The sequence below is a fragment of the Ornithorhynchus anatinus genome, chromosome 1, assembly GCF_004115215.2.
Source record: "Ornithorhynchus anatinus isolate Pmale09 chromosome 1, mOrnAna1.pri.v4, whole genome shotgun sequence".
Taxonomy (NCBI): Eukaryota; Metazoa; Chordata; class Mammalia; order Monotremata; family Ornithorhynchidae; genus Ornithorhynchus; species Ornithorhynchus anatinus.
This window is the reverse complement of record NC_041728.1, coordinates 109,469,541-109,490,152: the sequence shown is the minus strand read 5'-3', so window position 1 is coordinate 109,490,152 and position 20,612 is coordinate 109,469,541. Positions and strand designations below refer to the sequence as shown.

Below are 20,612 nucleotides of genomic sequence, written 5' to 3'. Positions count from 1 at the left end.
CAGTAATCTAGTCGGTATAGGATGAGTGATTGTATTAACATAGTAGCGGTCTGTGTACAGAGCACTGTAGTAAGCACTCAGGAGAGTACAAAAGAATGGCACAGTTTGCTAATCCAGAGCCCACAAAAATGACATTTTCTCTTTGCAGGTAAGGCCAAGGAAGTCCAAATGCTGATCCGGGCTACCTTCACAGGGGTGGAGCAGGGAAGAGGGCTTGGCTTTGGAGTGAGGGACAAAGTAGCTATCCTAAACTCTCCCCCAACCTTGTGGTTCCCACAGGCCCCGCTGCTAAAGTAGGGAGCTGTAGCCACTCCAAAGCCCTTTCAACTCAGACCGCTCCGAAACACTGAGGCAGGGTTTCTCTCCTAGCTCATTGACTCATAACTCTGTAGAGGGGAAAACAACCTTGCCTCTCAATGCATATAAAGTCGATATTGCAAATCATTTTTTTTTTACTTCTTGGAAACCTTTAAGCCATTGATTGATCTACTAATATAATTCACATGTTATTTATGCCTATTTCCTCATCCTTAACTTCATCAATTTGGGTTTGTTCTTCCCCCAGTGGAAAGTACACTCCCAGAGGGGAGGAGTCACTTTAACTCTTTAGGTCTGTGTGGAGCACTCAGTTCAGTGCCCTGCATTTTACAGGGGTTTGGCCAAAAATGGGGATGACAGTGACACCCCTACTTGCATCGTCCAGGTGGAGGGCTTGAGGTCAGTAGTGACTCATTCCTCCTGAGCTCCTTCGCATACCCTTCCTCCCCTCCCTCTCACAGGATGGAAATCGGCTTAGTGGATAGAGCACAGGCCTGCAAGTCAGGAGGACCTGGGTTCTAATCCCTGCTCTGCCGCTTGTCTGCTGTATGACCCTGGGCTAGTCATTTCACTTCTCCATGCCTCGGTTACCTCACCTGTCAAATGGGAATTAAGACTGTGAGCCCCGTGTGGAACATGGACTCGTCCAAGCTAATTAGTTTATATCTACCCAGCACTTAGTACAGTGCCTGGCACAGAATAAGCAGATAAAAATAATAACAACAAGAAAAAAAAAGCTAGGTGCTGCCTGGATGGGTGGCAATCAATTGCCAGCTTGGGCTAATAATAATAATAATAATGATATTTGTTAAGCGCTTATTATGTGCCAAGCACTGTTCTAAGCACTGGGGTAAATGTAAGGTAATCAGGTTGTCCCACGTGGTGCTCAGAGTCTTAATCCCCATTTTACAGATGAGTTAACTGAGGCACAGAGAAGTTAAGTGACGTGCCAAAGTCACACAGCTGACAAGCGGTGGAGCCGGGATTAGAACTCATGACCTCTGTCTCCCAAGCCAGTGCTCTTTCCACTAAGCCACGCTGCTTCTCTTCTAATCCTGCTGCCAACCCCATTGCATGCAGCAGACAAGGTAAGGTGAGAAAAACTGACATCTTCTCTGTGGTCTGTGACCTACAAAGAGGTTGCAACAGGCTGTTTCATCAGCTTTAGAATAAAGTTAGCCCGTAAAGGCTCAATGAATACCACTGCTTGATCGATCAAGCCTCAAGGTACAGATGTTTCATCCTGGAAAATTAACTCTACTCCCACTCTGACCCTTGTTCTTCCTACTGATCCCACTACTGATAAATATTTTGTATGCTTGTTTCCCTGGTTAGATTGTGACTTCGTTGCAGCCAGCCCCTTGGTTTCTGATGCACTTATTCAAGCACTTAGCACCGTGTGCAGCACATAACACTCTTACCATTACAACTACCATTACCCCTGGGGGATACCCTCACTCTCTGTTTTAGGATGCCAGAAAAATATTTACCTGGCACAATTAATATCACCTAAATAATAACGATGTTAGTCATTGAGCTCTTACTTTGTGCCAAGCACTGAGCTAAACTCTGGGTTAGCTATGAAATAATCAGATCAGACAGTCTCTGTCCCATTCTAAAGGGAAGGGAAAAAAGGTATTGAATCCTTTTCAGAAGAGGAAACTGAGGCACAGAGATGCTAAAAGACTTGTCCAAGGTCACACATCAAGTGAGTGGCAAAGCTGGGAATAGAACTCAGGAGTGGCAGAGGAGGGACTAGAACTCAGGTCTCCTGATGAGCAAATCCTGTGCTCTTTTCACTAGGCCTCGCTGCTTGACAGTAACTTGGGAAAAAAAAACACATTTCTTCCTGATGCAATCATCAGGCTCAAAGCTAGGGAGCAAACACTTCATGAAAACCTAATAGTATATTCATTTTTCAGATGGTTTCTCAGTTGTTTTTTTACCCAAAAAGTACTTTGGAGCAAAGCAAAGAGTTGTGTGGATAATACACAGATCACTTCTGACAAGACAACAGAAAATGGGATAATAGCTTGATCGACATCTGTCATTGGACTTCTTGGATGTCTTAATTTCTAAAGATACTTCCTTGAAACTTGTCAGGTTCTAGAAAAGCCAGTCCCTCCTTTCAGAATTGTAAACACTGGTCAGGAGAGAGAATTTAAGTGATTGGCTTTGAAAAATGCAGTTGGGCTTCCTGGTCACACCAGATTTCTGTTTCTACCCCCTGAATGAATCATGACCTCCTGACATTTTATAGGCTGTAGGGACCGGGGAAATGTTTTCCTCGTTCAGCTCCTTCGTTTGAGGCTTTAACTGAACAGCTTGTCATCGTTTGTCTTTAGTGTATAATGCCTTGCACCGAGTGGCGTGATGACACTTTCCAAACTATTTTCTCACTGAAGTGCACAACTGCTCCTTGGGCAGAGAAGTAATTCACCTCCACTGCCCCTTGACGTTCTTAAAAGAACGAAACTAACAATTCATCTTCACAGTCCCTAGCCTCCTCTTACGCTCTCCTTCAATTTCTTCCTTTTTCTTTCTCTCTCTCTCCTACTGTCTCTCTCTCCTATGCAAGAGAGGTGAAAGACACACTCCTTGACCTTATAGGGATTATAGATTAACAGGAAATAACCTTTAGCACATAATTCTATATCCTAGTTGGTGATTCCATGTCCTACTTGAGCACCTGGGATATAACAGTCTTGTTGATCTTCATATTTTTTTTGCATTGACAAAACTCTCACCACCTCAAAGTAGACCCCATTTCTGAATAACCATCATAGCCTTAAAAAGTCTCTGCTAGACAACCTAGATAACATCAACTGCTCTCAGGAGGGAGGGGAGCTTCCTGTTTTTGTTTTTTTTAAATAAACCTCAATATAACAATGAAAAACAGACTTTGTGGAGATCTCCAAAAATGGGTTCTTAGGTGGAGCGGCTGATGTTTCCTTTTTCTCTCCTGAGAATTGATAAATTGATTATATAAAGTTGGGGAGTTTGGGGGATTTTCTTTCTCCATTTTAACTCCTGTCCTCCCCTATTGCTATTGAAAACATAAAGAGGCAAGGGAAAGGTAGATTAAGAGATGGGAAGTAGAATACGGGAATTTTCTTTCATTCAGAAGATGGTTGTAGAAAAGTTCCTTGTATATTATAGTTTTAAAGAAAAAAAAGTTAAAACAAGCCACTCAGGGCTCCCCTGGGAGAAATTCAGAACCTCAGAATAGATGTGGTTTGGGCCTTTCCCCTCCCTCACTGACCACAGCGACCCATGGGATCGGCATTCATTCATGAATTCAATTACATCTGTGTGCAGAACACTGTACTAAGCGCTTGGAAGAATACAATAAAACAATAAACAGACACATTCCCCACCATCTGATTCACAGATGCAATCAGCGGCATTGCCGCTCGAGCACCCGGTGTCAGAGGAGCCTCCTGGGGCTCGCAGTGACCCGCTGTGCTTGACGCAAATGGGGACTATTTCTCGGGAACTTGTTGGGGAAAGAGCCACCGGGAAGCCTTCCTTTGCAGAACAGCGTTCGGTTTTCTCAGGCGGAGAAGCTAAAGCATTGCTCTGGGTTTAATGCAGAGGGCCCCCCAGCTGGGGGGCCCGAGGAGGAGGGAGCAGTTCCCTTATTCTTAGCTGGTTGCTGAGTTTCAGTTTCTAGAGAAATGGCCACATCTGAGTGTCAGCTCATTTTTCAGTCAGACATATTGCCCGGGAAAGTCACTAGCAATTGAGAACAGGATCTCAAGTTCTAAGTGGGAGAAATGTAGAGCAGATCTCTCTCTACTGATTTCCTCTATCCTGGTAACCCGTTCCCTTATCCTTGGGGAAGCAGCATGGCTTAGTAGAAAGATCACGGATTGGGAGTCAGAGGTCATGGGTACTAATCCCAGCTCCACCACCTGTCAGCTGTGTGACTTCGGGCAAGTCGCTAAGCTTCTCTGTGCCTCAGTTACCTCATCTGTAAAATGAGGATTAAGACTGTGAGCCCCACGTGGGACAACTTAATTGCCCTGTATCTACCTCAGTGCTTAGAACAGTGATTGGAACATAGTAAGCACTTAACAAATAACATAGCTATTATTATTATGATTTCATTTACTCTTTCTCCCTAGATAAAGGAGAGGAAAGCCTTCTAGTGAAATCTATGTAAAGGCACTCTTTTTTTTGAATGGCATTTGTTAAGTGAACAAACTATGTGCCAGGCACCATACTAAGCAATGGATAGACACAAGGTAATCAGCTGGGACACAGCCCATGTCCCACATGGGGCTCACAGTCTAAATTTCCACTTTACAGATGATGTAACTGAGGCACAGAGAAGTGAAATGACTTGCCCCAGGTCACACAGCAGACAAATGGCAGAGCCGGGATTAGAACGCAGGTCCTTCTGACTCTCAAGCCCGTGCTGTATCCGCTAGACCACACTGCTTCACTCATGTCTGGCAACCTAAATTTAGTGTTTTAAAGTTTATTTATATCTTTCTTTCCAAATGTTGTACTTATTTTATAATAATAGGATTCTCTTTCTAAAATATTTTCATGTCTGAAGCACAAAGCCTCAGGGTTCGGCCTCACTTCAAATGTTAGCCCCAAAATATGGACCATTTGAAATATTACAAGTGCAAGGGTAGTTTGTGAAAAGGGTCTTCAGTCACATTTTTCTGGTATCCTAAGAGAGTGAGGGTATCCACCACAGGTGATGGTAATTGTAGAGCTAAGGGTGTTATGTGCTTCACACTCTACTGTGTGCTTGAGAAAGTGCACCAGAAACAAAACCTACAGTGGCTGGCCACAGGGAGCTCGCAATCTAACCAGGGAAACAAGCATACAAAATATTTACCAGTAGTTTGAGCAGTGAGAAGAACAAGGATAGGAGAGGGAGTAGAATTAATTTTCCAGATCCTGTACCCCAAGGCTTGACTGATCAATCAAGCAGTGGCATTTATTGAGCACCTGGGCAGCTTTATCCTAAAGCTGATGAAACAACCTTTTTGCATCCTCTTTGTACATCACAGGCCACAAAGATGTCAGCTTACTTCACCTTACCTTATCTGCTGCAGGTGATGGGGATAGCAGCAGGATTCATGGGGACTTGAAATTGACTGCCACCCATCCAGGTTGCTCCTACTTCTTTTTTTTCCTGTGGTATTTTGAATTGCTTACTCTGTGTCAGACACTGTACTAAGTGCTGGGGTAGATAAAAGCTAAATAGTTTGCATACAGTCTATTTCCCACATGGGGCTGACAATCTTAATGATTACTATCATTATTATTTAGGTGACATTTAATGTGCCACGTAAAGATGTCTCTACCTGGTGGGTGAACAGTACTGTTTAGTAATTCTTTCCTGAAATGAATTTCATTCTTTACGACAGTGTAAAAGTCACAGAGTTCATAGCTGACTGGAGAGGGTGAGTATCATTTGATAAATAAAACCCTGGATGGAATTCCCTCCCCTCTCAAATCCACCAAACTACATCCGTCCCCATCTTCAAAGCTCCCCTAAAAGCCTTTAAAGCTTTAAACTACATCCCTCCCCACCTTTTAAGTTCCCCATCTTTAAAGCCACCCCCTCCAGGAGGCATTCCTTGATTAATCCCACTGCTGTGGTCAAATCACCCCATCAGCCCTCACTTACCACTACTATACATAACGACTGATCTAATCTATTTATTTATTCATTCTTATTTTTCCTACTTGAATTTTGAGCAGTTGCATTATATGTTTACTCGTGTTCCTTTTTTACCCATCTTTCTCACCTATTAAATTGTAAGGGCCTTGAATGCAGGAATTGTGTCCTCTATTTCTCTCATGTGTTTCCCAAGGCTCAGTATAAAGCTCTGTCACAGTAGATGCTCAAAAAAACTAGATGGCGATGATACTGTTAATATTGTAGCTCTCACATAAAAGTCTCCAAGAAAACAAAGGAGCAAAAAGCAATTTGGCTTATGCCACAACAGCGCTAATGTCAACGTGAATCATAGGCACGCCTACATCATTCCTCTTTTCTGTCCGGCGCAATGCCACATGCTGCTCTCTATTCCTCTCTCAGCGTATCTCCCCTTACTTTATGCATGGTTCTCTATGACTCCTTTCCCTACCTGACTTCGTCCTTTCTTCTCCACTTCTGCTATCCGCTTCCTCCTTCCCCACCCTCGCCTTCATATCCAGGAAGCAGTGGCCTGAAAGTGATAAACTGTTTCCCTCAGTGATTCTCTCCAGGGGCCGTACCCGGTGCATGTCGCCTCGGACACACAGGATGTGGTGGATGAATTGGGGCCCAGGGCTTGAGCATTCAAGGGAGAGGTAGCCATGCCAGACACACATTGAACCAGAGATACAGCCGACATGTCTCTTTGTTTTAAGGAGACAGGCCAGGAGGATGGTAAATTATAATTAAAACTTTTGGAAGGCAGGGATCGGATCTATTTACTCTTTCTCTATTGTATTGCTTAGCACAGTACTCTACACCCAGTAAAAGCTCTATAAATACCATGGTCTGACTGATGGATAGATGTAGATGACAATAATAATCACCTCTGCGGAGAGACAGAACCGTCCTTCCCAAATTTAAGCATTTTATTAACAAGAGGGGACAACGAAGAGATTCCAGAGCATCCCTGGGCCTGATACCTCATTGGATGACAGGGGCTTGGAGGTTCCTCTATACAAATACTGCTATTAACTGCTAAGTGCTTACGAGGTGCTAAGCACCAAACTAAATGCTGGGTTATAGAGTACATGTTTAGTGGACATGGTCCCAGTCCCACAAAGAAGCACACAGTCAAAGTAGGAAGGAATACAGGTATTGGATCTCCATTTTAATAACAAAAATAACAATGGTATTTGCTAAGCACTTATTATGTTCCAGGCACTGTACTAAGCAATGACCCTGTCCACATGGGGCTCACAGTCTCTCCCCATTTTACAGATGAGATAATAGAGGCACAGAGAAGTAAAGTGATTTGCCCACAGTCACCCAGCAAAGTGGCAGAGTTGGAATTAGAACTCAGGTCCTTCTGATTTCTAGGCCCGTGCTCTATCCACTAGACTATGCTGCTTTCTCCCTAACAGTTTAGAGAGCTCTCCAGCCCATAAGGGGCTCAGCATAGCCATGCCAAACATATACTGAACCAAAGCTTCAGCTAACGTGATTTTTTTTTAAGGCCAGAAGAATTGAAATTAGATTGAAAACTCTTGGAAGGCAGGGATCAGGAAAAACCTGAGGCATAGAGAAGTTAAGAAACTTATTCAAGGCCCCCTAGCAGGGAAGTGGCAGAACCATGGGTTCAAAGCAAGTCCTCTGACTCCTACTCCCATTCTCTTATGATTGCTCTATGGGGACCTGAAATGGGGAAACTGCAAACAGGGTGGACAATGACACGACGAAGCAAAACTTCAAACAAGGTAAAACCGTAGCGGACAGAGGCAAGAAGCTGCAGAAGGCAAGCCAGCCTGACGAGGAGCAATTAGAATGGGATTTTGAAACCACTGTGAAACTAAGAGGGAGAAATGAAAACGGTGTAAGTCACTTTGGGTAGGAAATGCAGCAGGACCACAAAGGGCAAGTTTTACATGCACTCAATGAGGAAACTCAGTCAGGCACGGTCTTATCAGCCACATCTGCTCAGAATGATACAATCTCACCTCCAGCAATGTTGTCATCAATCTTGAAGGTCAGCTAAATCTAAACTGGGATTCCAACAGCCTCAAAGGGGCAGGATTACAACAAGACCCTCAATGCTTCCAAGATCCCAGTAGAGGACTCGAACACAGTGAGGGTTCCATAAAAATTGAAGGTGATTCATTCATTTATTCGTATTTATTTAGGACTTACTGTGTGCAAAGCACTGTACTAAGAGCTTGGAAAAGTCCATAAGGACAGTGGACGTTGATGCCACTGAAAGTGGAGGGGTGGAGGTAAGATACAGAACTAACCTAACCCAAACACGCTCTATGATGCCTGAGGCCAAGAGTGGGTCTCCAAAGGATATCCAATTCAGCAGCATTCCTGATATCCCAAAATTAAGTGGGTCGGGAGCTCTGAGCCCGCCATCTTGGCCCCGTGTTAGCCAGACACTGGGGAGCTTGACTTCTTTGTGGGAGGATGTAGCTCAAATCAGACCAGTTAGCCACGGTTCAGGAAAACTGGTGGTAGAAGGTGGTTGAAGCTTGAAATCAAAATTAAACTTTGGGATAATTTGCGGTCTGTGGATTACTAATATTTTCCCCTCCTCCATCATTAATCACAGATAACATAGAGCTGCTTGACCTAGTTAAGATGGCTGGAGATAGATTTAAAAAAGGTTTGGATAAACATAGGGACCAAGGTAACCAGTAGAAACAGAAACTGAGATGTTACAGGGGGGTAGGGAAGCAGTGTGGCGTACTGGGAGTCAGATGAACTGAAATCTAATCTTGGCAATGACACTTGCTGTCTGTATGGCCTCAGGCAAGTCACTTCACTTCTCTCTGCCTCAGTCTCCTCATCTGTAAAATGGGGATTCAATATATCAATCAATATCAATCAATAGAATTTATTGAACACTTACTCTGCACAGAGTACTGTACTAAGCACTTGGGAGAGTACAATATAATACAATTGGTAGAGAGGTTCCCTACCCACAGTGAGCTTGCAGTTTATGGGGGAGATAGAAATTAATATAATAAATTATGGATATGTACATAAGTGCTATGGGGTTGAGAGAGGGGTGTCCTCCTCTAGACAGTAAGCTCCTTGTGTGAAAGGAACCTGCTTACCAACTCTGTTATATTATACTCTCCCAAGCACTTAGTAGAGTGCTCTGCACACAGTAAGTGCTCAATAAATGATACTAGGACTGATTAATTGGCTATCCACGAGGACAGTATATCCCACTAAGTGAGGAGATTCTATCATCTTCCCTTTGAAAGTATTTTTTTTCTCTTTCATTTTATGATTTGAAGATAGGGGAGGGAATTGCTACTTTTTTCCAAACCTTGAGGGAGGCCAAGCACAAGCTGAGCTCAGAAAGAAAATGATAAGAATAATAATGCTGATGGAATTATTAAGTGCTTACTATGTACCAGGCATTGTTCTAAACACTGGGATAAATACAAGCAAATCAAGTTGGACACAGTCCCTGTCCCATGTGGGGCTTCAGTCTCAATCCCCATTTTACATATGAGATAACTAAGGCATGGAGAAGCAAAGTTACTTGACCAGAGTCACACAGCAGACAAGTGGCAGAGCCAGAATTAGAACCCATGACCGTCTGACTCCAGGGCCATGCTTTATGCACTATTCCATTCAGCACATCATTCCACCTAATGAACTGGAACTAAAGGGGCAGATGCAAGAGCAGGGGAAACAACATGGAGCATCAACAATCAAAGGAGATTGATGAGGGAATTCTCAAATTATTCTTGCGCATAGCAAACAGTGGACAATCCTGAAAACTAAGAGATCTAACACCTTTTCTGGGAAGTCGCCATCATATTCAAGAATGGACTGGATGGTGTCACAGGTTAAAATTGTTCTTAATGTTGAATCTATCTCCCCAAGTACTTCAGAGGCTAAAGTGTAGAGATGCATAAATCACTTCCCACCGGATTTACAAGTGTAGTGTGGTTATTTCTCTTCAGCTCAGAATTGCTGCTCTTTATGGCCCTAAGTCTCTTCGTTCTGGATCAAAGTCTTCCACTTGAAGATGCAGTGTGGCTCAGTGGAAAGAGCATGGGCTTGGGAGTCAGAGGTCATGGGTTCAAATCCCGGATCGGCCACTTGTCAGCTGTGTGACTGTGGACAAGTCACTTCACTTCTCTGTGCCTCAGTTACCTCATCTGTAATATGGGGATTAAGACTGTGAGCCTCATGTGGGATAATCTGATTACCCTGTATCTACCCCAGTGCTTAGAACAGTGCTCTGCACATAGTAAGCGCTTAACAAATACCAAAATTAATATTATTATTATGCTATGGGAAAGTCTGCAGGGGCCACTCTCCACAGATTGACCCGATCATAAAAGTACCACTGCTGCTGTCAGAAGGAATAGGCTATCTGAGGTGGTTCTGCTCCTGGAGAGCCGCGCTAATAATCAACGCTATCCAATCAATCAATTGTACTTATTAAGCGCTTGCTGTGTGCAGAACACTGCACTAAGTGTTTGGTAGAGAACAATGTTACAGAGTCGGCAGACATGAACTCTGATCACAGTGAGCTTACAGTCTATTGGGCAGGGAACTTCTCTGTAGCTCTGTTGTATCGGACACTCCCAAGTGCTTAGTACAGTGCTCTGCACGTAGTAAGTGCTCAGTAAATAACACTGATTGATGAGCTTACAGCCTACAGTCTATCCCTCATGAATGAATCAATCAATCACATTTATCGAATGCTCACTGTGTGTAAAACACTATACTAAGTGCTTGGGAGCATGTTACAATATGACAATGTAACAGAATGGGTAGACATATGTCCTGACCTCAACGAGCTTACACAAACCAACTAATAAGAAACACTAATGAACTTTATTGTTGCAAAATGTGTATAGCACCACCTGAAGGCTGTGAGATAGAGGAAAAAAACCCAAGGTCATCAGTCTATCCATGGTATTTACTGAGCACTTAATGTATGCAGATCACTGCACTAAAAACTTGGCACTGTGTTAAATTCATTCCCAGATAAGTTCTTTTTAGACAGTTGTCTCATGTAATTTAACTGCCTGTTCACCCTTTCATCCAAAGGTACTCTAATAAAGAAAGAAGGAGGTTTGGACGACTTAAAAGATGGGCAAGAGCCAAAGATAGGACTTTGATGTTCTAGTGACTGCGAACCATTTCTCCTGCCTACAGGTAAGAAAACAAAGTTAAGAGCTGTCCTTATAGATTAACCTCTTAACAATTAATTACAGGCAATAGAATGGCAAGAAAACCACGGAGCTACCATTCTCCTTCCCAGATGTGCCTCACAATGTCCTTTAACTATATCTGCGTTGGGAACAAAATATCCCACGAATAGACTGGTTACCATTGGAATAAGAATTCAGTAGGGCACTCCACACCCGAACCAAGAGAAAATTGAACCTCAGAGGACCTGGGTTCTAATCACAGCTCTGCCACTAGTCTGGTCTGTGACATTCGGCAAGTCACAACTTCTCTGGGTTTCAGTTACCTCATCTGTAAAATGGGGATGAAAATTGTGAGCCCTATATGGGACAGGGACTGTGCCCAACCTTGTATCTACTCCAGTGCTTAGCACAGGGCCTGGAATTTAGTTTTTAAACAAATACCATAAGAAAAAAAGGGAAAAAAAATAAGAACCTCAACCTTAACACTGCATCAGTTTAAACATAAGCCTAATTCTATTGAAAAAATCCCGGAGTGATACTGCTGACATTTATATTACAATGAATGTGACCACTTTCTTTTTATTTACCGTTTTCCTTTCCACAGCAGTCATTTTTTAGCATTTTCAACTAACACAGTATATTACTACACCACAAGCTTGACCATTTTCAGGACTCCTGGGGCCTGGTCCTCTCTTTGCCCAAATATAGCTCACTGCCTTTGGCTTCCACTAAATCAATCAGCCTTAACTTCATTTCCTCAACAGTAACCGGGCATTTAGCACTGGGGACAAGAGAAACACTTTGCATTCCCACAGGGCTATTTCTAAGAGTCCATACGAGCAGTCCAAACTGCTACCTTGCTGGTACAAGCTCTCATAATATCCCGGCTGGATTATTGCAGCAGCCTCCTCTCTGATCTCCAATCCTCCTGTCTCTTCCTGCTTCAGTCTATACTTCACTCTGCTGCCTGGATTATCTTTCTACAGAAACACTCTGAGCATGTCACTCCCCTCCTCAAAAACCTCCAGTGGTTGCCTATCAACCTTCACATGAAGCAAAAACTCCTCACTCTTGGCTTCAAAGCTCTCCATCACCTTGCCCCCTCCTACCACACCTCCCTTCTCTCCTTCTACAGCCCACCATGTACACTCTGCTTCTCTGCCACTCACCTCCTCACTGTGCTTCCTTCTCACCTGTCCCACTGTTGATCTCTGGCCCATATCCTACCACTGAACTAGAACGCCCTCCCTCCTCACATCCGCCAAACTCTCTTCCCCTCTTCAAAGCCCTACTGAGAGCTCACCTCCTCCAGGAGGCCTTCCCACAATCCTTTCCCTCTGCCCCTCCTCCCCTCCCCATTCTCCCTACTCTCTCCCTCTGTTCTACCCCCTTCTCTTCCCCACAGCACTTGTGCATATTTGTATATATTATTTATTACTCAATTTATTTTAATGATGTGTACATAGCCATGATTCTATTTATCTATTTTGATGGTATTGATACCTGACTTCTTGTTTAGTTTTGCTGTCTCCCCCTTGTAGATTGTGAGCCCATTGTTGGGTAGGGATTGTCTCTATCTGTTCCCGAATTGTACATTACAAGCACTTAGTACAGTGCTCGGCACATAGTAAGTGCTCAATAAATTCGATTGAATGAATGAATGTATAATTTGGTGGTCCCAGGTGAGTTAACAGATGGTGAGAAGACTCGTCATGCCATTACCCTGCCCTTCTTCCCCAACTCCCCACCCAAACCAAAACCAGAAAATTCTGGTCACAGAGTCCAATAATGATAATAATAATAATAACAAGAATGATGGTATTTGTTAAGTACTTACTATTCATTCATTCAATAGTATTTATTGAGCGCTTACTATGTGCAGAGCACTGTACTAAGCACTTGGAATGTACAAATCAGCAACAGATAGAGACAGTCCCTGCCCTTTGATGGGCTTACAGTCTAAACGGGGGAGACAGGCAGACAAGAACAATGGCAATAGAGTCAAGGGGAAGAACATCTCGTAAAAACAATGGCAAATAAATAGAATCAGGGTGACGTACATCTCATTAAACAAAATAAATAGGGGATGAAGATATATACGGTTGAGCGGACGAGTATAGTGCTGAGGGGGTGGGACGGGAGAGGGGGAGGAGGAGAGGGAAAGGGGGGAGAAGAGGGTTTAGCTGCGGAGGGGTGAGGGGGGTAGAGAGAGCAAAGGGAAAATGGGGGGAGCTCAGTCTGAGAAGGCCTCTTGGAGGAGGTGAGCTTTAAATAGGGTTTTGAAGAGGGGAAGAGAATTAGATTGTCGGAGGTGAGGAGGGAGGGCATTCCAGGACCGCGGGAGGACGTGGCCCAGGGGTCGAAGGCGGGATAGGTGAGACCAAGGGACGGTGAGGAGGTGGGCGGCAGAGGAGCGGAGCATACGGGGTGGGCAGTAGAAAGAGAGAAGGGAGGAGAGGTAGGAAGGGGCAAGGTGATGGAGAGCTTTGAGGCCTAGAGTGAGGAGTTTTTGTTTTGTGCGGAGGTTGATAGGAGGTTAAAAACTGGAGGTTTTTAAGAAGGGGAGTGACATGCCCAGAGCATTTCTGCAGGAAGATGAGCCGGGCAGCGGAGTGTAGGATAGACTGGAGCGGGGAGAGAGAGGAGGAAGGGAGATCAGAGAGAAGGCTGACACGGTAGTCTGGCTGGGATATTACGAGAGCCCGTAGCAGTAAGGTAGCCGTTTGGGTGGAGAGGAAAGGGCAGATCTTGGTGATATTATAAAGGTGAGACCGGCAGGTCTTGGTAACGGATTGGATGTGTGCGGTGAACGAGAGAGCCAAGTCAAAGATGGCACCGAGGTTGCGTGCCTGAGAGACAGGAAGGACGGTCATACCATCCACGGTGATAGGGCAGTCTGGGAGAGGACCGGGCTTGGGAGGGAAGATGAGGAGCTCAGTTTTGGTCTTGTTGATTTTGTCTATCTGTCATGCACTGTACTAGCGCTGGGGTGGATACAAGCAAATTAAGTTGGACACAGCCCCTGTCCCATTTGGGGCTCACAGTCTCAATCTCCATTTTATAGATGAGGTAAATGAGGCTCAGAGAAGTGAAGTGCCTTGTCCAAAGTCACGCAACAGAAATGGGGCGGAGCAAGGATTAGAACCCATGACCTTCTGACTCCCAGACCCATGCTCTATCCACTAAGCAACGAGGCTTGGTCTGAGAGAGGTCAGCCTAAAAGCACGGAGATACAGGGGAGACAAGGAAGTCCTACTTTTCCAATCCTCCACCAGCCTGGGCCTTCAAACGCCAACTTGTCCTGGATCATCCATTTTCTCATTCCTTCCACTTTGCTTCCTGAGGAATCACCCTGCTCACACACCCCTAGTTACAAGGCAGCCCACTCTTTTCCTCTTCTGATTCACATTTGCTGTGGATTTGACTGGTCCTTTAGAAAGATCTAAAATCAACTGAATTATCTGAAGCCAGACCGAGTCGTCTTTTCTCTTCCATCTCCACCACCCACGAAGGAACCAGAGCTAGAAGTTTCCTCCTCTGACTGATTGTTGTTTTTAAGTGTTATGGAAGCCATGCTGAGAAACAGATATGTGAACCTCCCTGGCCAGTTACCAACTTTGATAAGATCAGAAAGTCATGGCACCTCACAACTTCCAGTGATAGAGTTTGTTCTGCAAAAGATGATATCTGAATTGTGGCTGACACACACACACGCACACAAGCGGACTCTTCCTTCACGTCAATTATTTATTTTACTGTTTCAGAGTTAAAAACTCGAAGCAGACCCTTTTTTGTTTCTATTCCATTATGCACACACAGCTGTGGAGCACAGTGATGCATCAATATTTACAGGGATATCCTCAGATGTGGCCAAAGCAACAGAAATCAAGCATTTGAGGTGATTTTTCAAATTCTAAATGGAACCTGCAGGATGCTTCTTGAGGAACTTGAGAACTTAACTCTAGTTTTGTTCTGCTTTTCTAGCCAAACATTCTTTTTACCCATTACTAATTTGAGATACACTTCCCTGAGCAAATGCCTTTATTTGGCTATTAAGGAACTAAGCAATTTGGCAAAACTTAACTGTCGGCAGCAGATTCTGCCTTCCTTCCCAAAGGAATATTTAACTACTATCAGCAATGATGACCGGTTTACTGGTTCTCCCTCTTCTTCAAAATATTTACTGATTCAGTGATGGCTTATTTTGTGCCTCTTGGTGGAGGAAAGGACTCTAGGAGCCCCATCGTCCTCTCTCCCTTTAACAAGATACCTACCTTTTCTTTTCACCCACCCCTCTATCCTAAACCAATTCTTCTCTTTCAATAGCAGATATGGAAGTCTTTCAGATATCTTCCAACCTGATGCCTGGGGAAACATTTCTGCTCTAGGGATTTTCCATAAGAACTTTCCTGCTGTCTCCAATTCCCAGATTCATGCTAAATACATCCCCAGGGTGTAGGTAGGTACTGAATCCCCATTTGGCAGATGACGAAACTGAGGCACAGAGAATTTACTTACCCAAGGTAAGCAGGCAAGCAGTGAAGCCGGGATTAGTACTCAGGTCCTCTGGCTCCAAGGCCCATGTTTTACCCAGTAAGCCACACTGCTTTCTTAGCAGTCTAGAGTAAGATTTCTGCAATATGCCCTAAGTATTAAGATATGGTAAGCGAAGTACAGGGAACACTGACTTTTGCTTGTCACTTGTTCTAGGCCTATTTTGAAGTGCCTATCAATCAAGATTTAGTTTGGACTGGGGTGAAAACACATAAAAAGGTTCAGAAATTCAGACACCTTAAATTTGGAAATTGGAAAGCAAAATGCCAGCTGAGGGAATCAGAGAAGAATTATCAGCAAACACAACATTTTTAGATTTATTACCATTCTGAGACAGGATCATTACCTTTGTTTCATTTCTTAGTTTCTTTTTAAGGTTTTTATTAAGCACTTACTATGTGTTAAGCACTGGGGTAAATTTAATCAGGTTGAATACAGTCCCTGCCCCACATGGGGCTCACAGTCTAAGTAGGAAGGACAGTAGGTACTGAATCCCCATTTGGCAGATGACGAAACTGAGGCACAGAGAATTTACTTACCCAAGGTAAGCAGGCAAGCAGTGAAGCCGGGATTAGTACTCAGGTCCTCTGGCTCCAAGGCCCATGTTTTACCCAGTAAGCCACACTGCTTTCTTAGCAGTCTAGAGTAAGATTTCTGCAATATGCCCTAAGTATTAAGATCTGGTAAGCGAAGTACAGGGAACACTGACTTTTGCTTGTCACTTGTTCTAGGCCTATTTTGAAGTCATTCATACTTCTCTTTACCACCTATTACCAAAAGATGGCATAATCCAGTTCCTGATAAAGAAATCCAGAGCTGAAAGGTCAATTTCAAGGATCAATTTTGTTGATGAGCGCAGTTTAAACCAACATGATTTCTGTTCATGCACCTGGCTGGTTGAAATGACATTGAGTTCCACTGTTTCTCATGTATTTTTAGTGCTCCAAGTTGAAACGGTTGAAAATGGTCAACTCCAGTACAGACACTCAGAAAAACTGTTCTGATAACAACCTGATAACCCAACAGGTTATCCCACTGCTTTACGGCCTTGTTTTCATCGGGGGCATTCTTCTCAATGGAGTAGCTGCTTGGATTTTCTTCTACGTGCCGAGCACCAAGAGTTTCGTCGTGTACCTCAAGAACATTGTTGCCGCTGACCTGCTAATGAGCCTCACGTTCCCCTTCAAAATTTTGGCCGATTCAGAAATCGGTCCCTGGCAGTTAAACATCTTTGTGTGCCGAGTCTCCGCTGTGATCTTTTATCTCAACATGTACATCGGAATCCTGTTTTTTGGACTCATAGGTTTTGACAGGTACTACAAAATTGTTAAGCCTCTTTTGGTGTCTCCAGTCCACAAAGTCAAATGCAGCCAGATTATTTCCTCTCTAATATGGGCCACCATGCTGTTTGTGACAGTTCCAAACATGATTTTGACTAACAAAGAGGTGGGCAATGAAACTTACACAAAGTGTATGAAACTGAAAGGTGAACTTGGTTTAAAATGGCATAAGGTTTCCACCTACCTTTGTGTTGGGATTTTCTGGGTTGTATTTCTACTGCTCATTGTCTTCTACACGGCTATCTCAAAAAAAATCTACAGCTCCTATCTTAAATTCAGGAGGCATTCCCTCTCGGCCAAGAAAAAATCCTCTCGTAACATTTTCAGTATCATGTTTGTGTTTTGTGTTTGTTTTGTACCGTACCATGCCGCCAGAATTCCCTACACACAAAGTCAAACTGGAAAGCAACATAATTGCCAGTCCCAAAAAATTTTGTTCTACATAAAAGAATTCACTCTGCTCCTGTCTGCTGCAAATGTGTGTCTTGACCCCATAATTTATTTCTTTCTCTGCCAACCATTTAGAGAAAAGATATTTAAAAAGCTACATATCAAGTTAAAGCCTCCAAATGACCTGGAAATTTCAAAAAGCAAAAGATCCAATACAATTCACGAAAGCATGGGTACTTTATAAGTTCCCAAATGACTCCAACAAGTCAATTTGCTATCTGCAAATGATCTGTACAACCACTAGTGAGGCCTAGTGGAACTAAGCTATCAGGAGCCCTGGGTTCTTATCCCAGCTCTGCCACTGGCCTCTGTAACTTTGGGCAAGTCACTTAGCTTTTCTGGGCCTCAGCTTCCTCCTCTGTAAAATGGGGACAATCAACCTTGCCTCTTCCTATCTCAAAGGGATGCTGTTAGGAAAAAGTGAGATCACTGGTGCCAAAGCACCTGGAAAACTAAAAGCATAATAACAATTAGTGCTATTAATGTTCTGACAAATTCCCTTAGCTCTGAGCCTAAAGGGATTATCAATTATCTCATCTGTAAAATGGGGGTTAAGATTGTGAGCCCTATGTGGGAAAGGAACTGCATCCTACCTGATTATCCTGTACCTAGCCCAGAATTTGTACACAATACCTGGCACATAGTGCTTAAATACCATAAGAAATAAAAAATCATATAATTCACTCAATATCTGAGGCAGTTGCAGAATACTTCGCAATACAATAACCTCAAGGGAAAAATTAGCCTTCATCCAATTTATTCAAGGAATGCAAATCTTTCCTCCATATATATTTATGAGTCTTTCAGTCAGCTAGAAAATTTGCTTGCATGAGGATTGGTGTGATCAGTGAATGTTTAACAATGCAATGTCTTGGAGTTTAGAACAGATATAAAGATGAGTTCTTCCTGGCCTTTCCTCCTAGTGCTACCACCCCCATCTCATCCAACCATTTATACTGCTCAAGTGACTCCAGAAGCGATGGCTTAGCATATTTCACTAATTCTACAGCTTGACCCCTTCTTTTCCTGCGTTTCTCCTTATTATCTTCATTATACCCACTTGAGAAGGAGTGTGACCCAGTGGAAAGAGCACGGGCCTGGGAATCAGAGGGCCTGTGTTCTAATCCCAGCTCTGCCATTTGTCTGCTATGCGATCTTGGGCAAGTCACTTAACTTCTCTGATCCTCAGTTCCCTCATCTGCAAAATGGGGATTCAATTCCTGTTCTCCCTCCTACTTAGATTGGGAGCCTCATGTGAGACCTGATTATCTTATATTTACTCCAGTGCTTAGTACAGTGCTTGACACATAGCAAGTGTTTAACAAATACCATTAACATTATTATCATTATTATTAGCATTAATAAAAATAAAATCTCACCTGAATGCTCACTGGGCCATGTCTTGAATAATAATGAAAATCCAGGAAGAGTAGGGACAGGCAGGTACTACAAAAGTTCTCATAACTGGTGAAAGTTACTTCACTTCCAGCAGTTTCACTGCCTACATAGCACAATCACAGTTCTTCTGTCTGAATTAATCAAACTTTGAGAATTCTTGGACAATGAGAGTAGGGCTACAGCCACAACCCTTAGGTATTCCACACGAGTCCCCACATGCATAGGGACTCTGTATGTCTACAAAAAACATGGAGAGCACCCAACTACCTTTCTAAGAATTCATATTTAAAGAAAGGAGGAAGAAGTGGGTCTTTGGTTATTAAAGTAGACATTAAGGTACTGAAATAAGAATTCACTCTATGACAGAAAAGGAGCATAGTCTAATGGAGAGAGCACAGAGCTAAGAGTCAGGAGACAGAGGTTCATTCATTCATTCAGTCAACTGTATTTATTGAGCGCTTATTGTGTGCAGAGCACTGTACTAAGGGCTTGAAATGTACAATTAGGCAACAGATAGAGACAATTCCTGCCCAACAACGGGCTCACAGTCCAAAAGGGGGAGACAAGTCTAAAAGGGCTCCATTTCTTGCTTGTTGCGTGACACTGGGAAAGACACAACTCTTTGTGCTTTGATTTCCTCATCTGTAATATGAGGACTGAATACTTGTTCTCTTTCACTCTCAGACACTGAGTCCTATGTGGGATAGGGAAGAAGCATGGCCTAGTGGACAGAACATGGGCTTGGGAGTCAGAGGCCCTAAATTCTAATCCCAGCTCTGCCACTTGTCTGTTCTGTGACCTTGGCCAAGTCACTTCACTTATCTGTGCCTCATTTACCTCATCTGTAAAATAGGGATTAAGACTGTGAGCCTCATGTGGGACAGGGACTGTGTCCAACCTGATTAGCTTGTATCTGCCCCGGCACTTAGACCAGTACTTGACACACAGTAAGCACTTAACAAATTCTGTCATTATTATACCCTATCTGATTTTCTTGTAACTACTCAGCATAGCACGTGGTACATAGTAAGTTTTGTAGAAAAATAATGTTCATTCCTTTAACCACATGGATTTTATGTCTTTGTTTATTCCAAGGGTTTTGAGTTTGGATAGCTTTATAACCTAGCTTGGGTCCCTGATACGATGAGGCACATCATTTTTGAGTGTATCAACTCATGAAATAAGAAAGGGCCACTTTCCTGAATGCTCGCCTGGGAGCTGGCTTCCTTTCCTATAGACAGCAGGCAGCCAGACAGCATTGGGATGGGTTGTCAGCTATTTTTGCTCTCTCAGCTAAGTAGTATTCCCAAATTGAGCAACTTCCATTTGGGTAGCAGGATGGAGGAGTGGAATTACAGGAATTCATAACTAAGGCATTTGTAAATGGAGAAACATTCATGAAATGCCCTGAGGGCAACAGATACTATTAGGCCTGAGACCAAAGTTGGGAGAAAATGCCTGTTTTACATTCAACCTGATCTGAATAAGATAGAATGTCATAGAAAGCAGCATGGCCAAGGGGAAAGAGCACGGGCCTGGGAGTTGGAGGTCATGGGTTCTAATACCGGCTCTTCCATGTCTGCTGTGTGACCTTGGGCAAGTTACTTATCTTCTCTGTGCCTCAGTTTCCTCATCTGTAAAATGGGGATCAAGATTGTGAGTCCCATGAGGGACATGGACTGTGTCCCAACTGATTACCTTGTACCTATC

The 20,612-nt window shown here is 43.5% G+C and overlaps 2 protein-coding genes across 3 annotated transcripts in view; one reads left to right on the top strand and one right to left on the bottom strand.

The window, feature by feature from the left end:
- Positions 1 to 17,820, top strand: part of P2RY14 (purinergic receptor P2Y14) — a 74,435-nt gene extending 56,615 nt beyond the window's left edge. For both annotated transcript variants that reach the window (XM_029061739.2, XM_003430989.4), the window contains exons 2-3: positions 11,057 to 11,164; positions 16,654 to 17,820. In XM_029061739.2, coding sequence (XP_028917572.1) covers positions 16,678 to 17,688 — 1,011 coding nt within the window. In that variant the 5' untranslated portion in view covers positions 11,057 to 11,164; positions 16,654 to 16,677 and the 3' untranslated portion in view covers positions 17,689 to 17,820. The remainder of the gene's footprint in view (positions 1 to 11,056; positions 11,165 to 16,653) is intronic.
- The window catches only part of MED12L (mediator complex subunit 12L), a 521,479-nt gene that overhangs the window by 347,457 nt on the left and 153,410 nt on the right, over positions 1 to 20,612 (bottom strand). The gene's annotated exons all lie outside the window — the stretch shown is intronic.